This window comes from Calonectris borealis, chromosome 2 (assembly GCF_964195595.1).
Source record: "Calonectris borealis chromosome 2, bCalBor7.hap1.2, whole genome shotgun sequence".
In the NCBI taxonomy this organism is placed as follows: domain Eukaryota; kingdom Metazoa; phylum Chordata; class Aves; order Procellariiformes; family Procellariidae; genus Calonectris; species Calonectris borealis.
Genome location: NC_134313.1, coordinates 115,127,905 through 115,153,475, shown reverse-complemented (window position 1 = coordinate 115,153,475; position 25,571 = coordinate 115,127,905). Strand labels below are relative to the sequence as shown.

Here is a 25,571-nt window from a genome sequence, read left to right as displayed (position 1 = left end):
CCTTTTATGAACTTCCCTTAAGGTTATAGCTGGATTCCTCTATAGGGCAGCTGTGATGAGCAGGTCTTCTGACTGACCACTACTGAAAACAATCTTCTGAGCCAAGCACTCCAACGTTTCATTGGAAGTGTCACACAACAGTAAAGACCGAAGAGCTGACAAAATCACAAAAGAAACATGGAAATTTTGTTTTAAAAAATGTAAGAAAAATAATCAATAGGGGCAGAATGGCAGACTTTGTTTCACAGTACCACATAAGATAGCAAATAAGACAGAGCTACTTATATTTTGAAGGAGTCATTTGTTGAGCTTCTACCACTTACCTAAAAATGTGTCTTATTTGAAAAAATCAGCAGCTTTTCCCCAAAACTTTCTGTCTTAATAGGGAAAAATATTTTTTTTTTTTAGTTTGGGAAACAGATGTCATTCTGGTTTTATGTCAGTTAGGCTGCCAAAGTATTTTGTTTCATTCATAGAAGTTAAATGGGAAATGAACTTCTAGTAGAAATGTTTAACAAAAGTTAAAAAAATGAGATGCCCTGACTTAATGTTGGAGAGACTGACTTTTTAAATGAGGCACTCACGGAACGGCAAGAAGTAAAATTAATTTTGTTGATTTTGCTGTGAATTAAAAGTATAATGAAAATAATTTCAGGACAGGGTGAAATTAATTGACAAACAAAGTATACTTGACATTTTATACACTAAGAGGCACTTTTCAGTCAAACCTTCATTTTGTTCTCAACTTAGAAAAGAGTTTCAATAGGAAAATTTCTACCACCCATAATAATTGTATTTGTGTATTTGTGTTCCTCACAATTTATACCAGAGGAATCACTTGTAGAATATTCAAATGTTGTGTTGTGATTTGCAAATACAATTAAACATAACACAGAAAAATTTCCCACGTCCCAAAAGATGACCTACAGAACACTACAAAAATAAAACTCAGGGCTAGAAAAACTAGAGAAGTGATAAAGATGAAAGTCTTTTTAAAGCTGGTGAGATCTAAAGGTTTCCTGACATCCTTCCACTGTAAGGGCAGAATTGCTGACACTAGCTTTTTACCATCTGGGCTGTGTAAGGTTAACAGCTTTCTGTTGCCTCTTTTGTTCTGTCCATAGAGAAAAACAGTGACCCCTAATGAAAAATGCATGCAAGCACACAATATCAGAGGTATTTTTTGACTGTCACTGGACTCAACCTGGCTTTTTATATGAAACTTCAGAGAAGGATTGATGGCATTACTCAACAGAGGAGATAAAAGAGGCTTGAAACATTGTTTTCTGAGCTGCCCTAGCCTTAAAGGTCTTGTGCCCGCTCTTTCCCATCCCTATGTACTTTGGAGGTGGAGAAAAAATAGAAGATAAATATGACCTATCCAGGAAAAAGAAAAGAAATGCTACATTCTGTTTTGTGCTTTGATCGAAGGGACAAAAATATATATTGCATGCACTTAATATTGCAAAATACACCAGTAGTTCACAAATCTTTCGAACAGTTTCAGAGATGATGTATAGACATTTTTATTTGTAAACATCCTAAAGGTGAAAGGATGCTACAGACTACTTAATGCAGATCTCTAGATCTCTAGCCTGCAGCAGAACAGAGCCTTACCAGTGGATTTACAGTTGGTCTGCATTTTTGCATTCACTATGTTAACTGCATATTAAACACAGACCAAAAACTACAAAATACACGCTGCCTGCAAAATCAGTTAGTAAAAAAAAATTAGGTAAAGAACAGACGGGGTCCATCCTGTGCTTCAGAGTATCTGTTTTGTCAGGGGGGAAAAAAAAAAGGAACATAAAGAATTTAGAGCAAAATATGCTGCAAAAGCATAAATATATTAAAAATCTAAACATATACGTAATCAAAAATCTACCAAGAGCTATTAAACATGAAGTTATACTTTCTGGCAAAGGGGAATGGTGGAAGGGGAAGTACAAGCCTTCTACTGCCATCAGCATATGTTTGCTCAGGCAGTGAGATCCTCTGAAAGACACGCGTATTGTGAGCCATAAGGTCTTGGTTCAGACAAACCCTTCAGTTTGTGCTTAGCTTTAAACTAATCAGATGTGAGCACAGATTAATTGTTCTTTTTTTTTTTTTAATTTTTTTGTTTATTATTCCTAAGTGGAGATGAAGCAAAACACATCTTACTAAGGCTATGCTCAGGACCCTTTTAAGAAACGAGAGGAATATGAATTTTTGGTTAGCAGTTGCTCCCTCAGGTTCATCCTCAATAATGGTCTGGAGCCCTTCCTAGGATCACCTTCCAGAGAAGACTTCTCCGAACGAAGGTAGTAATAGGCTACAGATGTATCAATAGCAACTACAATCCTCTGTACAGACCATGACAATTTCAGGTAACTCTCCCTGCTTAGATGGCTGAAGTTGCATGCAATCTACTGCCATATTGTAAAGCACAATCAGCCAAGTATCAAGTACCACTGTAACTGCATTTAATAGCGTAAAACTCTCAGCAACAAAGAAGCAAATGCAGAGGTGGCCCAGAGCCCACACAGGTAAGACAAAAATAATGCAAATAGCAGTAGCCACTTATTATGGATAAAAACATTTTCAAAGCCTTTACTCAGATTTTACTTTGTTCCTGCTCAGGCAGCGCTCCTGTTTGTGAGGGAGTTTGCTGGTGTCAGGGTGCAGGGCGAGCAGGGCCACACCATGAAGGGGCCGAGCTGGGAGGCTGAAATGAGGTCCTGGGCCCATGGGCAGGCGTGGGGGGAGGCTAGGCAGGGACCGTAACGGCCCCTCAGGGCCCTGACAGCTGGAACGACACTGAAAAAGCAATCAGAAATCTAGTTTTGTTGCATACTTTTTGCATTTCCTTTTTTCCCCCAGTGCTTTTGGAATCACAGACAGCTCTTGCCTTGACTAATTGAACATCTTTGTCCACCTCTCAGGGCAGCATAATCTTCAGCAAACAGGTAAGATCTGTCATATGTATGACAATATTTCCTATATTTGCATGTGTGATCCTTAAATACATTTTCAACAAGGCTCCGCACGAGCGTGGGACTTTCCCAGGGCACGGAAGCTGCTGCAGCAAGAACGTAGGTAGAGTCACCAGCAGCTGGCCAGCTTTTCACCTGGTGTAAGATAATGAACATAAAGTCAGTGAAGGCAGCAGGCTGACATGAGCTTACACACCTGAGAATACATCCCTGTATTTCCACTTCAGGTTATACCATGTTACCTTCAAATTAGTAATTTTGATATGTATCATACACAGGAGAAGTTTCCATAGCATAAACCTGGCATCACAGCAGGTAAGGACATGATGTGAAGAAACATTCTTAATCCTCCCGGGTCCAGGCAGGGTTCCCAGGCAGGAAGGTAGGTGCTTCTGTGTTGAATACACCAATACAGCATACACTTACCAATCAACCATACAGCACACGTGGAAAAAAGTCTAGCCTGAAACTACTCCCACACAGTAAAAGCATCCAGGAAGTGTCAAATAAAATGTAAAAAATCTCCAGCTCTCTACATAACGTCTGTCTGTGTGGAAAAGGAGGGTGTCTGGGGACAGCCTTTCCTCCCTGCTATAGGAAACAAAAACGTTTCCACCTGGTATATCATATGCACAAGGATGTTATTTCGTGTTATTGGACTCTCCAGAAACATTATGAGAGCAAGTTAACAGCAGAGCACAGACACCAGAAAGTTGATAGGTGCTGTAATTTCATAATTATGATATTTTGGCTGCTGCTGTAAACAAAAGCATTTTACAGTGACAGAATGGCACTCTGAGTGCATCGCACAGATAGGCTGAAGCTAAGTATGTTGAAGTAATTCCTAAGTTTTCCTAGTCAGTGTACAAAGTAGGGTTCCTGTATTTACTAACCCACTCCATATGGTCCCTCCACTTAGCAATTTGGCCCACAGGCTAATAGGTGGTCTGGGACTGAATCCTGACCTTCTCCACAGAGGCATTGCCATTGCTGCTCAACAGAACTGTTCACGAGGGCATGTAATAGAGAAGGAGTAACTCGGGCCCTGATTAAGCAAAAGCTGTTGTGGAGATGAATCTACATGTTTGAAAAAACAAAACCCATTCAGCTACACCGAATACATTTCCGTTGATTCCAGAGAACTTGCATACATGAGCCAAAGGCTGGCAAAGGGGCAGAGCAGCCCTTGAATTTCACTTACGCATTTCAGGCACCTCTCTCAGGAAGTCAGCCCTAAAACGATGAATGACAAGCGTTATTGAGGTACCCAGTAGTTTTTTCCCTCCTCCCAGTTCCTCTCTGCGTAACTCTCATCCAACCAAAGAAAACTGCTGCTGATTTCCGCTGCTGAGGGTCTGTGCCCTGAGAGCCATGTGCTCCCTCGCAGAGACGAAGGCCAGGACTGCAGCATAGACACGGGTCAAGGGCAACGATTCTTCTTCACCGTTTGAAGTTCATGAGGCTGCACCGGGAGTGCTGTTGCATCCACCCAGCGAAAGGAAGATGTGGGAAAACTAGAAAGAGGCCGGTGGAGGACCACTGAGATGCTCAGCAGGCTGGAGCACTGGGTGTAAGAAGGCAGCTGGGCTTGTTCAGCCAGGAAAAGAAAAAGCTAAGGGAAGGAAACCTGTTTTCTATTTTTCTCTACAGAGAAGACCAAGCCAAGCCCTACTCAGAGGCTCACAGAGAAAGGGATAGAAAAACGGTCACAAGCTGCAACAAGGGAAATTCTGAGCAGATATAAGGGATAAAAGAAATCATCATGAGATAGTGAAGTGCTCCAACAGGCTGCTCAGAGAGGCTGGGCAATCTCCAACCTTGAAGATATCCAAGACACAACTGGACACAGTCCTGAGCAACCTGACCTGGCTTTGAAGTTGTCCTTGCTCTGAGCTGGAGGTGGATGAGTCAGCATCCACAGGTCTCTTCCAACCTACATTATTCTACAATTCTAAATCCAAACTTAAATGAAGGATCAGTCGCTGGTCTGACTGAAAGAGAGAGGAAGAGAAAGGGATGGGAACAGAGACTGTGCAGGCTGTATATGTGATTGAGAAACGAACTGAGAAATCTTAATCAAAGGGAAAGGAGGGGAAAACATTTGCTCCTATTTTTAGTAAACCCATGCTAGGTCTTTTTCTTTTATAAGATTAAAAAATCCAACCCTATCCTTTTTCCAAAATATGAAGAAAACAACCTGGTACACTGTCCTTTCCTGTTTCTTGTGACAATGCCGGGGTTTTTTGTGGTTTGTTTTTTTTTTATTTTATTAAACAAATCAACATAAACAGTTTGTATTTATTCTGCAAAAATCAAAGGTGGGGAAGGACAACTGTCTTTAGGTCAGTAATTCTTTGGCTTAAGCCTACACATTGCACACTTTCAGCCAGGCCTCAAGTGAAATGGAAGAAGTAAAATAAGGTGTTGATGTGTACAAAAAGAAAAGGGAGCAATCAAGCTGCACGCATGTTCCAAGTATCATCAACTGATTGGTACAAACAGGCAAGGAAAAATTAGCAAGATTAAAAACAGTGGCAGACGGCCCCAGACTGATCTATTAAGCCCTCTGTATTTGTGCGTAGGCGTTTGTTGCAAGGGGAGCAACCAAAAGGCTTGAATAAGTGAACCTGCATGCACCCTTGCAAAACATTAGCATAAAGTCAGTGTCAGGCATTTCCCCTCAGTTGGATGTAGTAGCTGTGCAGGTTTACTCAAATTTGCTCTAACAGTTATAATTAGCCACAAAACTCACAGTATCAGCAAATTAGAAGTATTGATTTATGCAGGCCATGGGTAGGTCAACCAGGGAAGGTCAACCAGGAATTTTATGATCCCAGGACAGATTTGCTGATGGCGCAGCCAGGCAAACTCCCTCAGAGCAAGGAGAAATGCCAGCTTATAACTGCTCAAGACTTCACAACATGGCTTCTGACATTGAAGGGATCCTCGGAGTAAAAATTCATCTTACCTCAGAATATATATATACACATGTCGTGGTTTAACCTGGCAGGCAGCCAAATACCACGCAGCCGCTCACTCACTCCCCCCACCCCCAGCGGGACGGGGAGAGAATCGGGAGGGTAAGAGTGAGAAAAAACTCGTGGGTTGAGATAAAGACAGTTTAATAGAACAGGGAAAAAAAGGGAAAATAATAATGATAATGATAAAATATACAAAATGAGTGATGCACAATGCAATTGCTCACCACCCGCGCTGACCAATAACCAAGTAGCGATCGGTACTTCCTGGATCACGCCTACCCTTCATATACTGAGCATGACGTCACATGGTATGGAATACCCCATTAGCCAGCTGGGCTGGCTGTCCTGATTATGTTCCCTTCCATCTTGTGTACCTAGCTCAGTCAGTAGGCACGGGAGCTGTCCTTGGACTAGGAGGGCACTTAGCAACAACTGAAAACATCAGTGTGTTATCAACATTCTCCTCATACTAAATCCAAAACACAGCACTAGGAAGAAATTTAACCCTATCCCAGCCGAAACCAGGACAACGCACTACTACACCTATAAACACAGGTGTGATCTGCAAAAAGCTGTGCAAACAGCTACGACTTAAATCCAGTCCCATGCAGAGCCAGAACAGAGAGTACACGTAGCATTAAATCTTGTGCTAGCACAGTGAACTGGATTATATTTAACCCATAAAGCCTCATCCTGCTGCAAATAAAATCAGCATGAGCAGAATCAAATCTTTAAAGGATAGCTAGTACAGGGATTTGATATCAAGTTCATCACAATTTGTAATAGGCATAAAGCCTAAATACTATGATGGATGTAATCGGTGTTTCTTAATGCGTGGCTCTGATCTGAATTCTTTTATTCAGACTAAACGCCCACACAATTCAATTCAAGATCAGGTTTTGTATTAAAAGAACTCAAAACATTAAAAAAAGACAAAGGGAATAAATGGAGCCTAGGTGGAAAGCTGGTTGACACTGTATTTTTGCACATTTCTTCCTGCTATATGTACATGGGAGCAATCTACATAGTCCATTACATTTCCGTAAGATTACTGATAAGAGTAAAATACATCTTAGTATGAGTGTGAATCACGGAAACTTTCATGTCAATGAAGGACCGTTCCCCCCTGATTTATCCCATACCAATCAACCACTGCCTTTTCTTTTGAGGGGGGTGAGGAAGGAAGAGCTCTATCACTCCTACGCTCGTCAGAGACCAAAGGATCAGTCAGATCCCAGATGGGAGTACAGGCATTTTCTCATGTCTCTAGTAAAATTAGCTACTGCAGATTTTATGGACCAAGCAACAATACACGCCCACATATCCAGGATTAGAAAATAACCTGTTGTTTTGAAATAATTACGCTCTTTACTATAGCTCAGGTTTACATAACACAAAGAGTAACTGGATTTGATATTCTACAACACATATACTCTTCTGGAAAATATGAGATATTAATTGTAAATCTTAACAATTTGTCATTTTTTCTAATACAGCTATAAAAACATTTTATGCCAGACACATCAGTGTTGATTTTTGTCCATATTTGAACCCCTCTCTTTTCTTATTTTTTAATATGTGGAAAGGTATTAAGAACTTACCAATTTTCCCTTTAATTTTAAATAGGTAGCCCCACTAAAACTTAAATTCTCACCTGGAGGTGCTGGCCTTTGTTAACCATTGCGTCACTTTAGTCCTATATCAGCACTATCTTGTGGGTATCAGACCCAGTTTCTTCATTGTTTACTTAATAGTAAATGCTTTAGGGCTGAGTTCTTTAATTCTTATAGTATCATACATTATATAAATGTTATCCAGCCATCTGTGAGTTCAATTTATATTAACATGAGTGTGCTTGCTCTCCATATCCACATAAAGTCATGACAAAATTCTGTTAAGACTGCATATATGAAAGAATTTTTTATCTTAGTTCCTAAGTACACCTAAAAGAACATTGTAGAGAAGGTATGATGTTTTCCTAAAACTTTGGATAGGAGTTGCATTTTGTTGTGGAACAAGATTTATGAAGAAAATCTACGTGTATCCCCTTCAGGACAGACAGACCCCTACAGCACATGTGGTAAAGCAGGGGAACTTAGCAAGCGACTTTTTATCTTGACCATTAGTTGTCTACTAGCTTCCCATTGCAACCAACATCCCATGGCAGGCCAGTGTTCAGTTAAGTTTCCCAATGATTACTCTCATCCACTTTCATGGATGCCCAGTCTGACCATGTACCAGTGTCAAGCGTACGCCTCTTACATGTCTCTGTTTTGTAACTGTTGAGCAACTTTGTTGTTGTGCATCAAACTAGTCTGGCTCTAAAGTCTTCTCTTTGTGCACAAAAGCATTAGGTTAGGGATAAGAAAACAATGCGCTCTCACAACTTGTTTTGCTGATGCTGTAAGGACCAGGCTAACTGCTTTAGGACAGGGACCCAATTTTTTCCTGGGTGAACTCGAATGCAATCCCTCTCTCCTGCAATGCCCCTGCCCAGGCATGGAGCTTCACACCTTCAGGTGAGACCTTGCCTCATGCCACACCAAATGAAGGCTCAGAGAATTCCCGTTGTGCTAGGGGAGACACCGGATGGAGACGAGGATGCAGGCAATGCACCATGCTTTCACAGAGTAACCTAAAACTGTACTTTCTGCATCTCCCCAGAGTCACCATTTCTAGACAACTGAGGGGTGCAAGGTGGAAACCCTCCGTACAACACTGAAGCAGGCATTAGCACCACAGAAAGGCACGTTCAGGAATAAGGAACTGAGTTATCAACAACCCTAAATTAAATGGGGAAGGTCGATGGGAACTGGGCTCTTTTGAAAGTCCCAGAGCTAAAAACCTTGGATGAAACATACTCTCTATTTAACACTTTTCAGCAGTACAGCAGGTCATTTTGGCCTGATAGGAAATCACCTGCTGACTACTGGTATACCTAAAGCTGGTTTAGATGTAGATATAACCTGTTGGTGTACATGTCTTCGAGTGGAAAGGAGTTTGTGACTCTCTTCAGAAAGCTTTTCCCCACCTTTCTGCTACTTCCGCTTTTTATTTTATTTTAAGACTTAATAAAAAAGACAGAAATCCATCACAATCCACCAGAGGTGTTTTTTTGTCAACACTTAATGATAACACCTTCCCTGAAGCAGAACTGAAAATACCCTGAGCTTCAGAGAGAGAGAGGAGGAATAACAAGTGCTTTGCATTTGAGACTGACTTTTCACTGCCTTTTTTTTTTTCAAATCCATGTGCAAATATTCCAAGATGCATTAATGTGTAATAAAATTTGCTTGATTGGCGACTGCTTTCATGCAAATAAGGAATCTTTCTGTATAATGAAGTGTAAAAAAAAATCTTTCTTTGAGCCAGAGGAGGGAAAAGTCTGTGCCGAGTTTATATTACTACTTCAATCCTGCAAACATTTCTGATAACAGATACTACTGAGCAATCCAACACCACTATTAAACAGTGTACTTCATGGTAAGCCTTTGGTAGGATGGGCTACTGATGGGCATTAGGAAACAGACACTGGTATAAGTGCTTTGAGTCAAACTGGAAATTGGATACTAGAAGGGGGAAAAAATTATTTATTGTTCACAAAAATAGATCCTTCAGAGAAATGACTTAGTAACCTCGATACTGCACAATGCCTTCTTTAAAATATACTTTTTAATAGGGTCCAATTTTTTACAATTCTTTTCCAGCTCAATACTGCTTATAGAAAACAGCCCTCACTATAGAAACCAGAACTGAACAGCACAATCCGAGTTGAAACACTGAGCAAAACACACCGTACTCAAACTTGCATTCATCCTGCAGTCTGCAAACACATGTTCTTGATCCAAAATACTCGTCAGTCAGAGCTTGTTCCTCCATGTACTGCCACGTTGCTATGCCATGACTCTTTGGAGATGTGACTCTTTAAGGAGTTAAGATGCCATAATGGCATGTGTGTTTGTCAGCTAACAGTTGCCTAAATTCCTTCCTGATTTGTTTCTCAGTTTGGCTGTCAAATCAACCCAAATTCTCGGCCAACTTCTAAATTACCATTTATTTTTACCCTAATATGAAACTTTGCACAAAAGATGCTGGCACTATGCTTGCCACAAATATGATCTTGGATTGGTGCTACAGGAAAACGTGATGCCAGGGTGGTGTTAAGAATAAAACCCTCTTCAGCTTTGCAAAACATCAGCAAGGCTTGCCTTCTCTGAAACATGCTTTTCAGACCCTGGAAGTATAGATTTCATAGGAGGGGTTTTTTTTAGTACAAGAACAGAGGGCAGAAGTAAGTTTAAAAGCCCTGGGGTACACATAGCACCTTGACTTCACTGAATCTGGAGTGACAGCACTGCTGGGCTAAACCCTAAGGCGATCAGTTGGGTGAAGTTCTTGTGGACTCAGCTGGAGCTCCCGATAAAAACAAAGCTTGTGAATGGAGCCCACTGTGGACTCCTTCAGCTTGCACATTTGCACTTCATGCACTGCTGTCTTAATTACTAGGCAACTTTGCTCTCCGTTTCACCTTCCCTGTCTCTCAGCGTTTCCCCAGGTACTCAGCACTGCCTATATGGGGTGCTGTCACTTTATTCCCAGCTTCCCACCACATGGGGAGGACCTTGGTCAACCCTACAGACCCTGAGGGAATAGCCCTGTTCCAGCAGTACCATCTGTCCCTCCTCTCATGCACAACAGGAGGCAAATAAAACAAAATGAACATTCAGTACTCTGAAAGCCTGCAACCTTTGGAGGCTTAGTACTGATTTTTAAACGCGCAATCATCTCTCAAGTGTGCAGCTGTGCTCACCTATCAAGTAACCAGATGGTGCAACAGAAGTCAAGTCATTTTCTAAATGGCTTCAGTGGTTAAGTCTGCAACATCTTGTTTGGTTAGACGTACAAGAAGAGAGGAAGGGAAAGAGAAAGCAGCAAGGAAAGGATGACGGCAGAAGAGAGAGACAGAGAAGAAAGAGGGGAGATGAACAAACATGAAAGAAGATACAACTGTCCTGATATTAACTCTGCCCGCACATTTTTGCTGAGAATTAAGTAGGACAATGTTTAGAGATGTGCTATCAAGAAAGTTACATTTTGGCAGTATGCAAGACTGTCACATCATAAGGAATATATTGATTTCTTTAGTAATTAATCCAGAAACTATTTGAGAATATAGAGGGAGGGTTATACTATTTTTTTTAAATCAAAGAAATTTCCCTTCACTGTTATACTTCCACATTTCTTGAAATCCAAATTCCATATTTCAAATTAATATCTCATCTCCAAACATCCGGCTTGTTTTTGGACCTCAGCCGGCCATCTTCCCACCCAGACATTAACCTCATTCTGTTGTGGTTGTTTTCCACTTGCCGCTTCACATATAATGAATCTGCTCCTTTACCGCTTCCTGAACGAGGTCCCGCAGTGACCGTGCTGTGGTTGCAGCAGCTAGCCATCCCCTGTCTACCTGGGGTCCCTTTGGTTACTGCTCTGCACTTTTTTCCTTATGCAGTTCTTCCCTAAACAAGGTCGGCCATGGGGACACCTGCCCTAAGCCTGCACCAGACCAACCTGCCTCTGGACTGAGCCGTGCTCCTGCCTCTCTTCAGGTCCGAGTACACCCATGAATTTTTCTTTTCCTTTGTTCTGCCTTTGATCCTAGCACTTCTGTTTCCCCTGTGATAAGAATGTGGTTAGTACAGATCTGAAAAACATGAGATCAATTAAATTCTTTCCTTCCTGATTAGCCTCATGAACCATTCCTTATGATTTTTACTTAAGTAAAATTTGTCCTATACTTAAAATTACTGACAATTTTATTTTGAAAAAATGATTTCATGCTCACACCAGATCCCTTTCAGCAGTGTGCCTTATGTATTTAAAAAGTTCATCCAAACTTCATAGAGTGGCTACACCAGTGTGAAAAGATAACACCCACATAAACCAACAAGGATTTAGGTGATAATGGCAAGTTGAACAACTAGAAACATAGTTTAAATATAAGCAACAGCATCCACACACAGATCTGTACAAGTTTAATAACAGTATCACATTTTTATTTATTCCTTTACATGCCCTGCATGCAAATAAATCTTAAAACAACTTCCTGAATCTAAACCTAATACATGCATTTTATGTGAAAAATCAACATTTCTCAGATCTCAAAGACTGATTATTCTCCACAGAAAATGCATTGCCTTTATTCAATCAAGCTTCTTCTCTATATGCACTGTTTCATCTGCTTCTACTTTGTGCTTAATGTGTACTAACCCTCGTGCATGTGGGTCACTTAACTGGGCTTTGCTGAGACATAAAGTGTGAATCATCACTAGAAATAACTGCGTTCCCATGGCACTGCAGACCATCACCTACCTCAACTACATATCGCTAACCCCTTATACTTCTGTAAGGACACAAGGAAATGCTTACCGATGATCACAGTCTAGAAAGGAAATTCTGATTCTCTGTGTTCTGTAGGCAATTTTTATTTTCTCAAACCCTTATTTTGTTAAAAATAAGACATCAGTCTATTCTTATAATATTTTTCAAATTGAAACCTGGGAAAAGTAGGATTGACGGTTTCTCGTAAGCACATGCAGGCACGTGTGTACACACTGTAAAGATGGTATTTTGTGAAATGTTTCTGGAAAAAATAATAGGGGTTTGTTTGCTGATCTAGACTAGAAACTGTTTCTCAAATGGTTGTTTTAGTGACAGCCCAAGACTTTCGCACGCCTTCCTCTCCTCTTTGGTATCACAGATAAAGAGGATTGATTGTAGTTCACCGACTGTAGCACTGGCCTCTGTATCACTACAAAGCACAGGTTTAGCAATCTTGTGGGTACAAAAAAAGTGGGGTGAAAGTGACTCCAAGCTGGGACTTCAAGGGAGCATCAAAGGAATTAATCTGCTACAGAGACAGGGAGAACAAAGCAGATCTTATCTGGGAGTAAGCAGGAGCTTTTTGTCGGAAAAGAGGTGGTAAGAAAAAGAAGGCACAACAACAAAAACAACTGAGAAGTAGTAGCAGGGCACTGGGAGTCAGAGACCAGAGACTTGAAGTGTGGTCCAGCACCCTGACTTCTCTGTGCCCCCACCCATAGAAAGGCTGCTGAACTCCTCTCCCATTGCCTCACCAACCTTCTTAGAAAATATCTAAAAAGAATTTTACCAACTAAGTGGTAAAATGTCCATACCAGTCCCCAATTCTGCAGAGTCTCAGAGGTGCTCCTGCCCTACAGATAATGGAGAATAATTATTGAGAAAACAGAAAAATAGAACAGCCACAAAGAGGAACAGGCTATTTCCTGCCTTAGCTTTCTCATAGAACAAATGGACACTTCAGAAATGTGTTATATGCGTCTTTACCACAAGCCTATGTTTTATCTTACACTCTAAAACACATTAATAAACCCCAATTAGCAGAGACTCAACATGACAAACCAACTTCCAAGTTGGTCATTGGTTTATAATTCTGGCAACTATTGACTAACTAGCTACTCATTAGGTCAGGAACAAATTATCTTGTATTTGAGAACAGCAAAGGCTCAGTGATGCACAGCACTGATGCTGCAGAACATTCAGGGAAAAGCGACCCAGCATTTGAAACACTTTGGATTGGAGGCTTCAAGCAGCTGATTTGCAGCAGAGCCCAATGAACTAAACCAAACAGTTCCCTAGGGAAAATGCTCTCAGTGTAGAAGCAGCAGAGCCATCAGCTACACCTTCTCCCCCCAACTCCGCAGTCCCCGAGGTGCATGGGAGGACTGGCATAGCAGGCAGTGACTGCTGCCTGATCAGAGGTTTTGGTGGGGGTGAACCCCACTATGCATATTTTAGGCAGGTGAAAAAGTCCCCCTGCCATCTCCAGGCAAGTTCAGGGAGCTATGGTCCTCTTCATGTGGACAACTGCAAAAAAGTGTTAAAAGGCATCTTTCACTCTTTATTTTCATTTTCTCCCAAGCTCGGTAGTCATCCCACACTTGCTTCTATTACCTAGCAAGCCAGTAAGAGGGGCTCCCCACAGCCTGGCCAGCCATGCTGAGTTGCTGCAGGCAGGGTGGGCACCGGCGTGCTGCTCTCCCCTCCATGCTTATCCCCACCTCATACTTACCCCTGCTTTTCTCTGCCATTTATCCCCACTGAAATATCCCACTATGACAGATGCTGAGCGGTCTCCTTCACAGTTCCTCCTAGCCAGCGCAGGAAACTTGGACTATTGAGATGAAAGGCAAAGCGTATTCCCCTTTCCTGCCCTCATTCACTGCTCTCTCACCCTCACCGTCTACAGCAGCTGGTTGGACCAGGGGCCAGTAGCACATCCTATTCTAGGAGGCAGGCGTTGTGATCAATCCAGACCAGGAATTCCTTTATTTTCCAGATACAGAGGTTACCACCACCCCAACATCTCTCCACTACGTGCCCGTAAAGTCACACTCTTAATTGTGCCACAACAGGAAGGTTGCACTGCACTGTGGAGTGGCTGTGGACCACTGATGACAGTCTCACTGACGGCTAGCATGGGGCAAACCTTGGGTCAGGAACATTGCGTCTTAGACAATACGACAATGCAAGAGAGAGGATCTGCTAGAGGAGCAAGATGTAGTGAAGAAGAGAGTCCAGAGCCAAGCCCGACAAATTAGCGGCAGATTTTTTAAAATTTTATTTTGTTTTAAAGAGAAGGGCTAAGTGAAGTGTAGAGAGAACAGTAGAGGAACGGACGCATGCTCAAGAACTAAAAAAGGAGTGGGAAAGAATAAAAGTGAAAAGATGAAATTGTCAAGAAAGAAAAGAGAAGAAGGTTGCCTTGATATTAATAATGCTTTGGTCAGCAAACATGGAGATATGGACCCCCATAAAACTGAAGAAACAGCACTTTCTTGACTTGACGGAAGCTAAGTGACAATGAGGAAGGGTGTATTACATAGTAACTCACAGGATCGTGGATAACGTTGCAGATGAGGAAAAAACTGGGACAGGAGAAACGGATTACCTTCCCTCAGGTAGCAGGGAAAAAGTCACATGAGAACCTAGCAGGAAGGAGCCCTGGGGGTTTTCTCTCCCCTTTCTTCGGCACTTGGCACCCAGACAACCAGAATCTACCTCTACCTTTTAACGTGCACATTAGAAACTAAAACAATTGAAAGCAATCAATATTTTAATAATAGCTGCTATTTGGCCTGGTTGGGAGGGTCATACGATCCAGTTAGATCATAGGGAATGCTGACAAGAGAGGAAAACCACTTGTAAATTTTGAGGCAAGAAGAAAGAACACATCAAGGAGAGCTAGAACGTGGAGCAAAGGATTTGAACTGCAAAAAAGGACATTTATATTAAGTGAGAAGAGAACTTTCTGATTGGAGGTGCCTAAGCAATGGCATAGATCATTTTAGGGAAGCTGCAAAATCTCCACCATTACCTACTTTAAAAAGCTGGCAAGAAAATCACTCCTAAGGAATAATTTTAAGTACAGCTGATTCTGCTTTGGTTTAGAAGAATGGGCCACATGACCACTTGCACTCCTTCTTTTCTACGATTTCCATGAAAAAAGAAATTTAAAAAAGGGAAATTCAAGTTTTTATTATACTGGAACCTGAAGCTAGAAGAATCTGAGCTGCATAGTTTAGACCATACCATTCACATGAGAAATTACTGAATTCTAATTGATTTGTTTGTAAACTCAGAGATTAACAACTAGCTCTTCAGAGATGAAGTTGCCTCTTCATTGCATGTGCTTGTGTCAGCAGGCCCCCTAAATGTTGAGGTCTGTCATAATACTGTGACGACTTCAGATTTTATGTACTAAATTTTATAAAACCTGTGGGGCCAATGTTTTAAATCATTAGACAGTAATTTGATTTTATGAAACCAAGGTTACTAGAACCATACAATCACATTGCAGGCAGGTCAGCACAAGTACAATATATGCATCATGCCTTTCACAAATATATTCTTGCATGCAGATACCGATCTCCTGCATCAGAGCTGATGTAATCAATTACAGAAGACATGATGTGTACGGAATCGTGAAATTCCCTTCCGGGGCGTGGGGGGGGCTATCTTTTCCCTTTATGGAGTCTTCTCCTTTACAACACTTTAAACACTAGTTATGCCTCCAAAGTTCTCATAAACTAGACTATTTACTGATTTAACTTTTGGATGAAACTGAATATAATACTGACTAGAAGCTCAACATCAAAAAACACATCAGTTAGATTTTCAAGAGCTACTCAAGAAACACCCAGGAACAAGCCTTACTGAAACTGAGTTTTGGAAGTGTTGTGACAGCACCAACTCTGTTTACTGTGAGAGGGTGGTCAAACCGTGGAAGAGAGGCTTCCTGGAGAGGCAATCGATGCCCCATTTGAACAATGCCCTTAATGTCATGCTTTAACTTTTGGTCAGCCCAGCAGTGGTCAGGCAATTGGACTAGATGGTCGTTGTAGGTCCCTTCCAGCTGAACTATGCTGTTCTACTCTTCTTCCTACCTCCTCCTTTCCCTACCAGCACATGCTGAGGAAAGCTCTGAGGACATTTCTTCCCAGCCCTGCACTAGCAGAAGGCATTGAATACCCATAAGCATGTCCCAGCCTAGGCATTGCCTCTCTCACGTTGTGACCTGTTCATTTCCCCGTGGATTTTGTTTCTCTCCTTGTACTCATTTTTAGAAATGCCTGATCTGTTTCCCGTGGGAAACCAGGCTAAAATCAAAGAGCCTGAGAACCACAGCACTCCCTCAGAGCGAAGGTCCACCTGGCCCAATACGCTGTCTCCAAAGTGGCCAACCACCCCTGTCTAAAGGAGGGCACATGAGCAGTGCAAGCCGACTTCTGCCGGGCTCCTGGGGGTGCTCCTAGGCCTCAGTGGCTGGGACCGGCCTCCCCTGCGGCCCCCACCCACGCCGCCTCCTGCCCAGGGCCCGGGGGACGTGTCTCAGCTCAGCCTGGGGCCTGCAGGCCCTGCCTGAGCCATGTTGCAGGTGTGCCCGTCTCTGCCCCTGTCCTCTGGACGGGCCTGGGACCTGCGCTGCAGAGAGCTGCTCTCCTGGGCGCAGCCCTCAGGCCTCGGTCAGAGCTTCTCATGCAGAGCTCTAGGCGTGACATAGCGTAACCATGCTGCTCCATTCCCTGCGCTCACCACGAGTCGAGTAACGGGGAGACTGTTATTTGCCTGAAATGCCAGGGGGTTTTCAGCTCCCAAACCACTTGCAAGGACACATAACGCAAAGGTTACAAGTGCAAACAGGATTTTATTTGTATTTGTATTTTTCCGAATCTGTTTCAGAGCCCGTGCTCACAAGCCTGAACACAATGCGCATGTGTAGCCAGGAGCAGGCTGATGCGTTCTTCAGTTTAGCTTAACAAAACATCCCTTGCAGCCTGGCAAAGGCAAGCCACAGAGCTGCAGAAAGCAGCAGCAGGAACACAGGCCAAGCAGCCCCTGGTTCCTCAAGAGGGAGAACGTGAAGAATGAGGACCACGACCAACGACACACAAAAGAAGAAGATGAAGAAGAAGAGGTGTGTGGTACCGTGGGGTATTTTCCAAAGTAGGACACGTAGCGATGACAAGCACACTTCTTGCCTTCCAAAACTTGCTGCGCCGCTGTGCTTCTTGGCTGGTGATGCCTGAAAAGCGCTCTCGTGCCGGCCCTGCGCTTGTGCTGCAGGCAGGGAGAGCTGCAAAGCGGCAGCTCCGGACGGTGCAGCAAGCCTGCAGCCCTTCCCAGCCCAGGCTGTTTTGCACAAACAAGAACCCCCGGGGAAACGGAGCCAAGGGAAGAGCAGAGCTCGCTCCCGCTCCAAACTTGCAATGGGCAAGAGAGCCCAAGAGAGCTAGGGCACGAGAGGTGCCTTGGAGGTGCAAGAGCAGCGGGCAAGAAGGGAGCCGAAAGGGCCCAGAGGAGCCCTGGCAAGGGGTTGTGCTCAATGCTACGGAGGACAAGAAGCAACCCGCGGGGGCCACCATGGGGGCCCAGCCCGGGAGTCTAGAAAGCTTCCTCCCCCCGGATGCGGGGCACGAGGGCCACCTTCGTGGAGCACGAGCAGCAGGCACCTAGCCCAAATGGCCCAAAGGAGCCCTGGCAAGGGGCCGTGCTCAGTGCTGCAGAGGCAGGCAAAAACCCCCCGGGGACACTTGCTAGCCCACCGTGGGGGAAAAAAAGCCTTGCTCCCCCCAGCTGCAGGGCACGAGAGGCCATCTTCGTGGTGCATGAGCAGCAGGCAGTAACCTAGCCAAAAGGGACGGGAGGAGCCCTGACAAGTGGTCATGCTCAATGCTGCAGAGGAAGGCAAAAAACCCCCGGGGACCAGTGCCAATCTGCCCCGGGGGAAAATTCCTTCCTGACCCCAGCGCTGGCGATCGGCTACTCCCTGAGCATGTGAGCAAGACCCGCCTCCTCCTCCCACAGGCTGGTCACGCCTCCCAGGAGATGCCCAAGCCCTATTCTCCCTCAACCTGGAGCCACCTCAGGGGCTTCTGAGAGTGGCCACATGCCCCCGGCCTGATCGACCTTGGGGGCAAGAATCCTTCCCGCGCCTGGCAGGATGCTCCAGTGGATGCTCCAAAGCTCTGGGACCCCTTGCAACATCTCTGCATCCCATTTCTTACGGCATCTGCCCCTGGCTCCACGGGGCATGAGGACGGCGAGCTCTGAGGGCTCCTCAAGGAGGCATTCCCTTCGTCTTGGCACTGCTATCCAGCTGAAAAGGCCCCATAGCCTCGGGCACTTCCAGGGGTTGCTGCTTCTCCGCATCTCCTGAAGGGTTTGTGTCTGTTCCCTGAAGGCTGAAGCAGGATTTCCATCTATCAGGTGGGCTTTGAAGGTGGCCCTGCTGGGAGCTGGCCTTGCAGCGGAGAACATCCAGCAGCCTCGTCCAGCCTCTGGTCTTCCTCCCTCAGCCCCCTCCGAGTAATTCCACCCACTCCTCAAGGACATCTTCGGATGTCTTCGGGCTGGCCCCGCAGCCATCTCTGGCAGCGGGACACAGGTCAATGCTCCCTTTTATCCTGCCCCGGGGCACTGTGACTGCTGCGTTGCCGGGTGGTGGCACTGTGACAGGGGTGTGATGGGGCCCCCCATGCGCAGCCCTGCCCACCGCCTCTCTGCCCAGCATTCTTCAGAGGGAGATGTTTGGGGTGCTGGCCCCAATGCAGTCCCAGTGCCCAGGAGGGTGTCATTGCACTGGACACAGCTGCTGGGCATCCCTGACGCCTCCTCTACCACTCAGCTCCCGAGGACAAACCTCGTGCTGTTCCTCTTCTCTCAGGCCATGGCAGAAACCAACCCTGCAGCCCAGAGACCACCCCTATTAGCAGTTCCTTCTCTGCACCAGAGCTAACATCCATGAGGCTACCTTAGGCTGCCTGGTCTTCCGAGTTGGAGGACCACGACTGCGGGAACAATAACTTTCCTTTTATGGACACTGAAATTTTAAGGGAGCAGTTGTATCAGTTGAATGTTCACAAGTCCATGGGGCCTGATGTGATTTATCCCAGAGTACTGAATGAGCTAGCACATGTTACAGCAGGACCCCTCTCAATCGTCTACCAAAGGTCTTGGGAGTCTGGGGATGTCCCTGCTGACAGGAAGCTAGCCAATTTACAAGAAGGGTGTGAGGGAAGACCCAGGAAACTACAGGCCTGTTAGTCTAACCTCAGGACATGGAAAAATTATGGAGAAGATCATGCTGGGTGCTATCAAAAGGTTTAAAGGACAATGCAATCATCAGGCAAAGTCAATATGGGTTCACAAAGGGAAAGTCCTGTTTAACTAATTTAATATCCTTCTACAGTAGGGTCATCTGCCTAGTGGATGAAGGGAAGGTGGTGGGTGTAGTTTTTCTGGACTTTAGTAAGGCTTTTGACACTGTCTCTCCCAGCATCCTTCTGGACAAGTTGTCCAGCTGTGGGATGAGCAGGTTCACGGTGCGCTGTATGAAGAACTGGCTGAATGACAGAGCCTCAAAGGGTTGTAGTGAATGGAGCTACATCTGGCTAGCAATCGGTTGCCAGTGGTGTTCCTCAGGGTTCAATTCTATTCAGTTCTGTTCAATATATTTATCTACGATCCGGATGCAGGAGTTGAATGCACCCTTAGCAAGTTTGCTGATGATACTAAACTGGGAGGTGCTGTTGACTGTCTTGAGGGACAAGAGACCTTGCAGAGGGATCTGGATAGATTGGAGCATGGGGCAATCATCAATGGCATGAAATTGAACAAGACCAAATGCCAGATTCTGCACCTGGGGTGGAATAAAGCTGGGCACAAGTATAGGTTGGGAGAGGAGTGGCTGGAGAGCAGCCCTGCACAAAGGGGTCTGGGGGTGCTGGTTGACAGGAGGCTCAACAGGAGTCAGCAGTGTGCCCCGGCAGCCAAGAGGGCAAACCGCGTCCTGGGGTGCATCAAACACAGCCTAACCAGCCGGTCAAAAGAGGTGACTGTCCCGCTGTATTTAGCACTGATGCGGGCCTCACCTTGAGTATTGTGTGCGGTTCTGGGCCCCATCATTTGAAAAGGATGTTGAGGTACATGAATGCATCCCAAGGAGGGCACCAAAGCTGTTGAAGGGGCTGGAAGGCATATCCTCTGAGGAGCGGCTGAGGACATGGGGTTTGACGAGTTTGGGGAGCAGGCGGCTGAGGGGCAACCTCACTGCTCTCCGCAGCTTCCTGAGGAGGGCAAGTGGAGAGGGAGGTGCTGATCTCTTCTCCCTGGTACCCAGTGCCAGGACGCGTGGGAATGGCTCAAAGCTGCGTCCATCAGGGGAGGTTGGGACTTGACATGAGGAGACATTTCTTTACCGAGAGAGTGGTCCAACCCTGGAACAGGCTTCCTGGAGAGGCGGTCGATGCCCCATGCCTGCCAGTGTTTAAGAGGCATTTGGACAATGCCCTTAATACCATGCTTTAACTTTTGGTCAGCCCTGAAGCGGTCAGGCAGTTGGACTAGATGGTCGTTGTAGGTCCCTTCCAGCTGAACTATACTATTCTATTCACTTAGAGGTGTTGAGTTACAAAGGGAAGGATAAGGAGATAACTAGTGTTACAAATTGGGTTAGCATCTTAAATTCAAATTTCCAGAGGAACCTAGGGATACAAACTCAGCCTTTTCATCCAAGTAATCTTGTCCTCAGAACTGACTCAGCCAGCCTCGGTTACCAATATATCTGTTCAGGTTTCAGTATGAACAGACATTTAAGCACATCAGTGTTTCATTTACTTTTATGACTGGGATGTAGGCTCCTAAGTTGCTCTCATGCTTTTAAATCTTTAATCCAGATTCTTCAGCCGACTGTTGACAACTTCCAGCAGATGCTGCAAGCTCAGCATGTCCACGCTTCCTGAATTTTAGGGGAAAAGTCATTGAAGAAATGCAATGAAGAGCAGTGTAATTTAGTACATGGGACATTCATTGATTCAAAATCAGGGTGCCAGGGCACATGTGCTACCACCAAAAGTACCTTCTTCTGGATGATGTGAGAAATGGAGTGACCAATTATTATTTCTGGTTGTTTAAAGTCACGTTTCATTTTGAGTATTAGCTTGGTACAGCCCATTTTGGTCAATTGCCTTCTTCCCCTCATTAGTGCATGATTTCTTACTTTCTTTAGCCTTACACTAGTTTTTATGGCATTTCCTATATCAAGCCATTGACACATTTACCTCACCCATTTCTACAGTGTAGAGTCATCTAAATATTTCTGGAATCTTGTGAGAAAAAAGAACATTATTGATGTTATCAAGTGAGAAGGATGATTGCTTTTGTTTAAGCTAGGAAAACAGCATCAAAGGATGCGTTCATGTAACTCTCAGATTTAACACTTCTAATGCAAGACAGATAGATTTGCACAATATGAGATGTTTTCCATCAGTTATTTAGTTTTTGTCATATAAATAGTGACTAGACACACATGTATATGGGCACATGCACTACCTACATCATACAACTAAAATTTCTCCTAGACTGCAAGGAACTGAAGATAATGATAACATCATTAGAAAAATAGTTTCCATAGACGAAGGTTTATGTTTTACAGCCACTCCATGTTTTTAATACATATGTTACATCAATAACACATAATAGAAAACTATGTATAAATGCTTTATAAATGCAATTAACTGTAAGGACACATTAAGTAAACGGAAGGTGCCCAAATCCAATATAAGCAACAAAATAAAACAACTCAATGTATTTCAATCTCTTTAAGCCAGTGTGATATTACACATCTGTCACAATACCATCCTATTCACACCATCAGAAATCAGATAAATCAGACTTTTAACTCCTAGATACAATTTACTTGTTGTCATCAAGTACCTAAAGAAAACAAAAAAACCAATCATTCTCTATCATTCCCATTTGGTTTTGTTTTTTTTTTTTTTAAAAAAAAGTAAAGTTTTAGCAAAAATAATGAAGGATTTTATGTTGCATAACCATGAAGGAACTCAAAGGTAACCAGAAGTGTAGGCACGAGAGGATAGATGCGCACAGCTCACGCAATAACTACACGTGCATGCCATGAAAAGGGAAGCAAGGATACAGAGCTACATGGTACTGTGACCTATTCTGTGTCAGGCCCCTGATAGCTTTTATTTCCTGTAAATAAGCAATGTTTAGACCCACTGACATATGAAACAACCACCACAGATGCCATAACAAGGTCAAAATTGCCAGATGCCCGACTGCAATACATGCAGATCAAACCAGACAAATTTTCCCCTTGTAGCATGGCTGATCACTGAAGCAAAGGTAGAGCAGCCCAGCCATCAGAGCCCACCAGCATCCCTGGTTTGCACCCAAGGTGTCCGTCGGGCTCGACACAGCCACCCCGGGGCTGGTGCAGGTGGCATCTTCGCCATGACACCAGGACCTCAGGTACTCAGATTAAGGTGTGCTCTGGTATGCCCACACATTTCTGTGAACAAGACCTCTCGTGTTTGAACAGACACACCTGGAAGCAGCACATCTGATCTTTAAGACTTACACCAATGCTTTACCAGATAGTTAATCGTAGCAACACTAACAAAGACAAAAGGAAACGAATAGTATTTTTAGGCTTCTATTCCAACTACTGACCCAGCTCAACTCACACCATAAAGTCATCAGATCTCTTCTAACTGTTAGAATTATATTATGTGTTTTACTCGAAAACAGTTGCAGTCCAAACCTGCAAGAATGGAAATGCATCATGACTTTGGTATTGAAAAGTCCAGTACTTTATGATCTTGTGAGCTAGATAGTAGTATTTGAAAGGGAAAATCCTCCACTTGCCTATGTCAGCCTCAACTATTAGATTCTTAAATAATGGCATGATTACATATGAGACTTTTCTACATATTAATTGTTGCAATTTTTATTCCCTTAGAGCTCCACAGAGTTCAATGTGCGGCAAAAAGGAAGTGGGGGTTTATAGGCAGTGAAGTATGAGAAATAGTGGTCATAAAATAATCTCCTTTAATTCTCCAGAGCCCTATTACATAGAGCATGTAACAACATAGGATACAGGCTAGAGGGGTATAAAGGTTTTATTAGCCCTCAAAAGAGAGGGCTTGCAATGCTTGCTGACAACTGTGCCTCCCAAATTCATGCTGAGAACAGCTTTATGACAAACTGTACTAATAGCCGATAAGGATGCTATACATAGTCTTACACAAATGCTTTTCTGCTTGGTTTAATGTCTGCATCTATGGTCCTGGTTCCAAGACAGCCAACAGCTAAACAGGAGTTACTTGTGTGGAACACAAAAACCTATTGGCTTTTATTAGTGAATTTGAACAAAATAAACAACAGCCAACAAGGCCCTCATCTTTTATCAGAAACTCCTGCAAATTCTCCCCGACTTTGCTGGTTGTTCATTTCCAGCCTACAGTAACACAGGAATCAGAACCGAGTTTTCTAAGCAATAAACACCATCAGCTGCACAACATTTTGACCAGCCTCGTGACATTTGGAGAAGCTCCCCCAAACTGAAGCAGCTGCTAATGAAGGCGTGGGTCCTCCGCCAGCACTCCCCCGCGGGTTTCTGTCACACGCAGGGGGTTTCTGTCACGCCGCTGCGGCCGGCTGGCTCAGCTGCCGAGCCAGCGCGGCAAGGAGGATCGCTTCAGCCGGGGATGAGCCGGCGCGGATATTAAAGGAAATGCAATCCTCTTAGGAGGGCTGGCGGCGGGCGGTGAGGCGAGACAAACCCTTATTTCCCGGCGCGGGCCGGTACGGCAGCCCGGCCACCCCTCCGCCGCGCGGTGCGGTGGGCAGCCACCCGGCCTACCCCTGCGGGGAGCCCCGCTCCGCCTGAAGGGCGAGGAAGCGGCGGCTCGCTCGGGCCTGCGGCAGGTGGACACCGGCACTGCCCGCACCGCCGCGTCCCGGAGGGGAGCGACCCGCCACCGGGACGCGGGGGGCTAGCGGCGCGGCCGGGCGGGGGGCGGCTGGTGCGGTTAAGTGGGCCGGTTACATAATAACACCCCCCCCCTCCCGCCAACCGCCCCCCGGCGGCGGCTCCGCACCCCCGCGGGCAGGGAGCGGGAAAGCCGCAGCGGCGGGCGCGGGGGGGCGAGCGGGGCCGCTTCCCCTCGCCGACCCCGGGCATCGCCGCCGCCGCCCCCTTCCTCCTCCTGCCCGCCGGAACGAGGCCGTCCCTCCGAGCCCCCCCCTCCCCGCCCCGCGGCGCACCTTCTCCTGGGCGCGGTTGAGGCGTTTCTGGACGTTTTTGGCGAAGATGCCGGTCTTCATGTCGGCCATGGCTGGCGGCGGGGATGGGGAGGGTGAGGGGGGGGAAAGGCGGGCGAGGCAGAGCCCGGCGGCGGCGAGCGGCAGCGGCGAGGCAGGGATGGATGGAGGGAGGGAGGACGAGGAGGAGGAGGGCGAGGAGGAGGAGGAGGGCCTTAAAGACACAGCGGGGAGAGGCGGGGCCGTCGCCGCCGCCTCAGGTGAGCCGCGGGCCCGCGCGCCGTGGGCCGCCCCCGGCCCGCCGGGGAGGCGGCTGTTGGGCCCCCCGCAGGGCGGGCAGCGTTGTCTCCTGGAGATGAGGCAGTTCCTCTAGATAATAAAAAACATGAAGAGAGAAAACAGGGGTGAAGGTTTCCAGAAGCTGCCAGTGCTGCGGCGCTTGATGGCCATGTCCACTACCGGCACGAGCCCCCTCGTACAACTGGAGAGCGCGAGGCATCTGATTATTTCCCTAGAAATTTCCACTGGGTCGGAGTTGCTCCGAGTTTCCAAGCTCCTTCGACAGTTTGGTTTTGGGGCTGCAGCATCATGGGCCTTCAGCACAGTATTTGGGCGCTGTGGTTTGGGGACCTGCACCCCTAGCTGGGCCCAAGCAGGGTTTGCTGGCGCGGCCGGCAGCCGTGTTGGGCTCACAGTGCCCACACTGCTGAATGCAAGCGACACGCGTTGACTTGCCATTGAACTACTCTCGGCATCCTCCCCCTATCCATCGCTCACTCCTATCTCGGTGTAGCAGCCAACAGCTATAAACAGGCTACAGACTGGTTTCAGGTTTTTTGATCTCGTTCCTGAAATTACAACTTGCAGTCAAAACTAGATACTGTGGCTCCAAATTCAGTTCTGGCATTTATTTCTGCTGTTTGGCCAAGCACGGAGTTCCCTGATC

The 25,571-nt window shown here is 45.4% G+C and overlaps 1 protein-coding gene across 1 annotated transcript in view; it reads right to left on the bottom strand.

The window, feature by feature from the left end:
* The window catches only part of AMPH (amphiphysin), a 127,084-nt gene extending 102,129 nt beyond the window's left edge, over positions 1-24,955 (bottom strand). The window contains exon 1 of the mRNA XM_075142998.1: positions 24,629-24,955. Coding sequence (XP_074999099.1) covers positions 24,629-24,697 — 69 coding nt within the window. The 5' untranslated portion in view covers positions 24,698-24,955. The remainder of the gene's footprint in view (positions 1-24,628) is intronic.
* Positions 24,956-25,571: the final 616 nt, after the last annotated feature.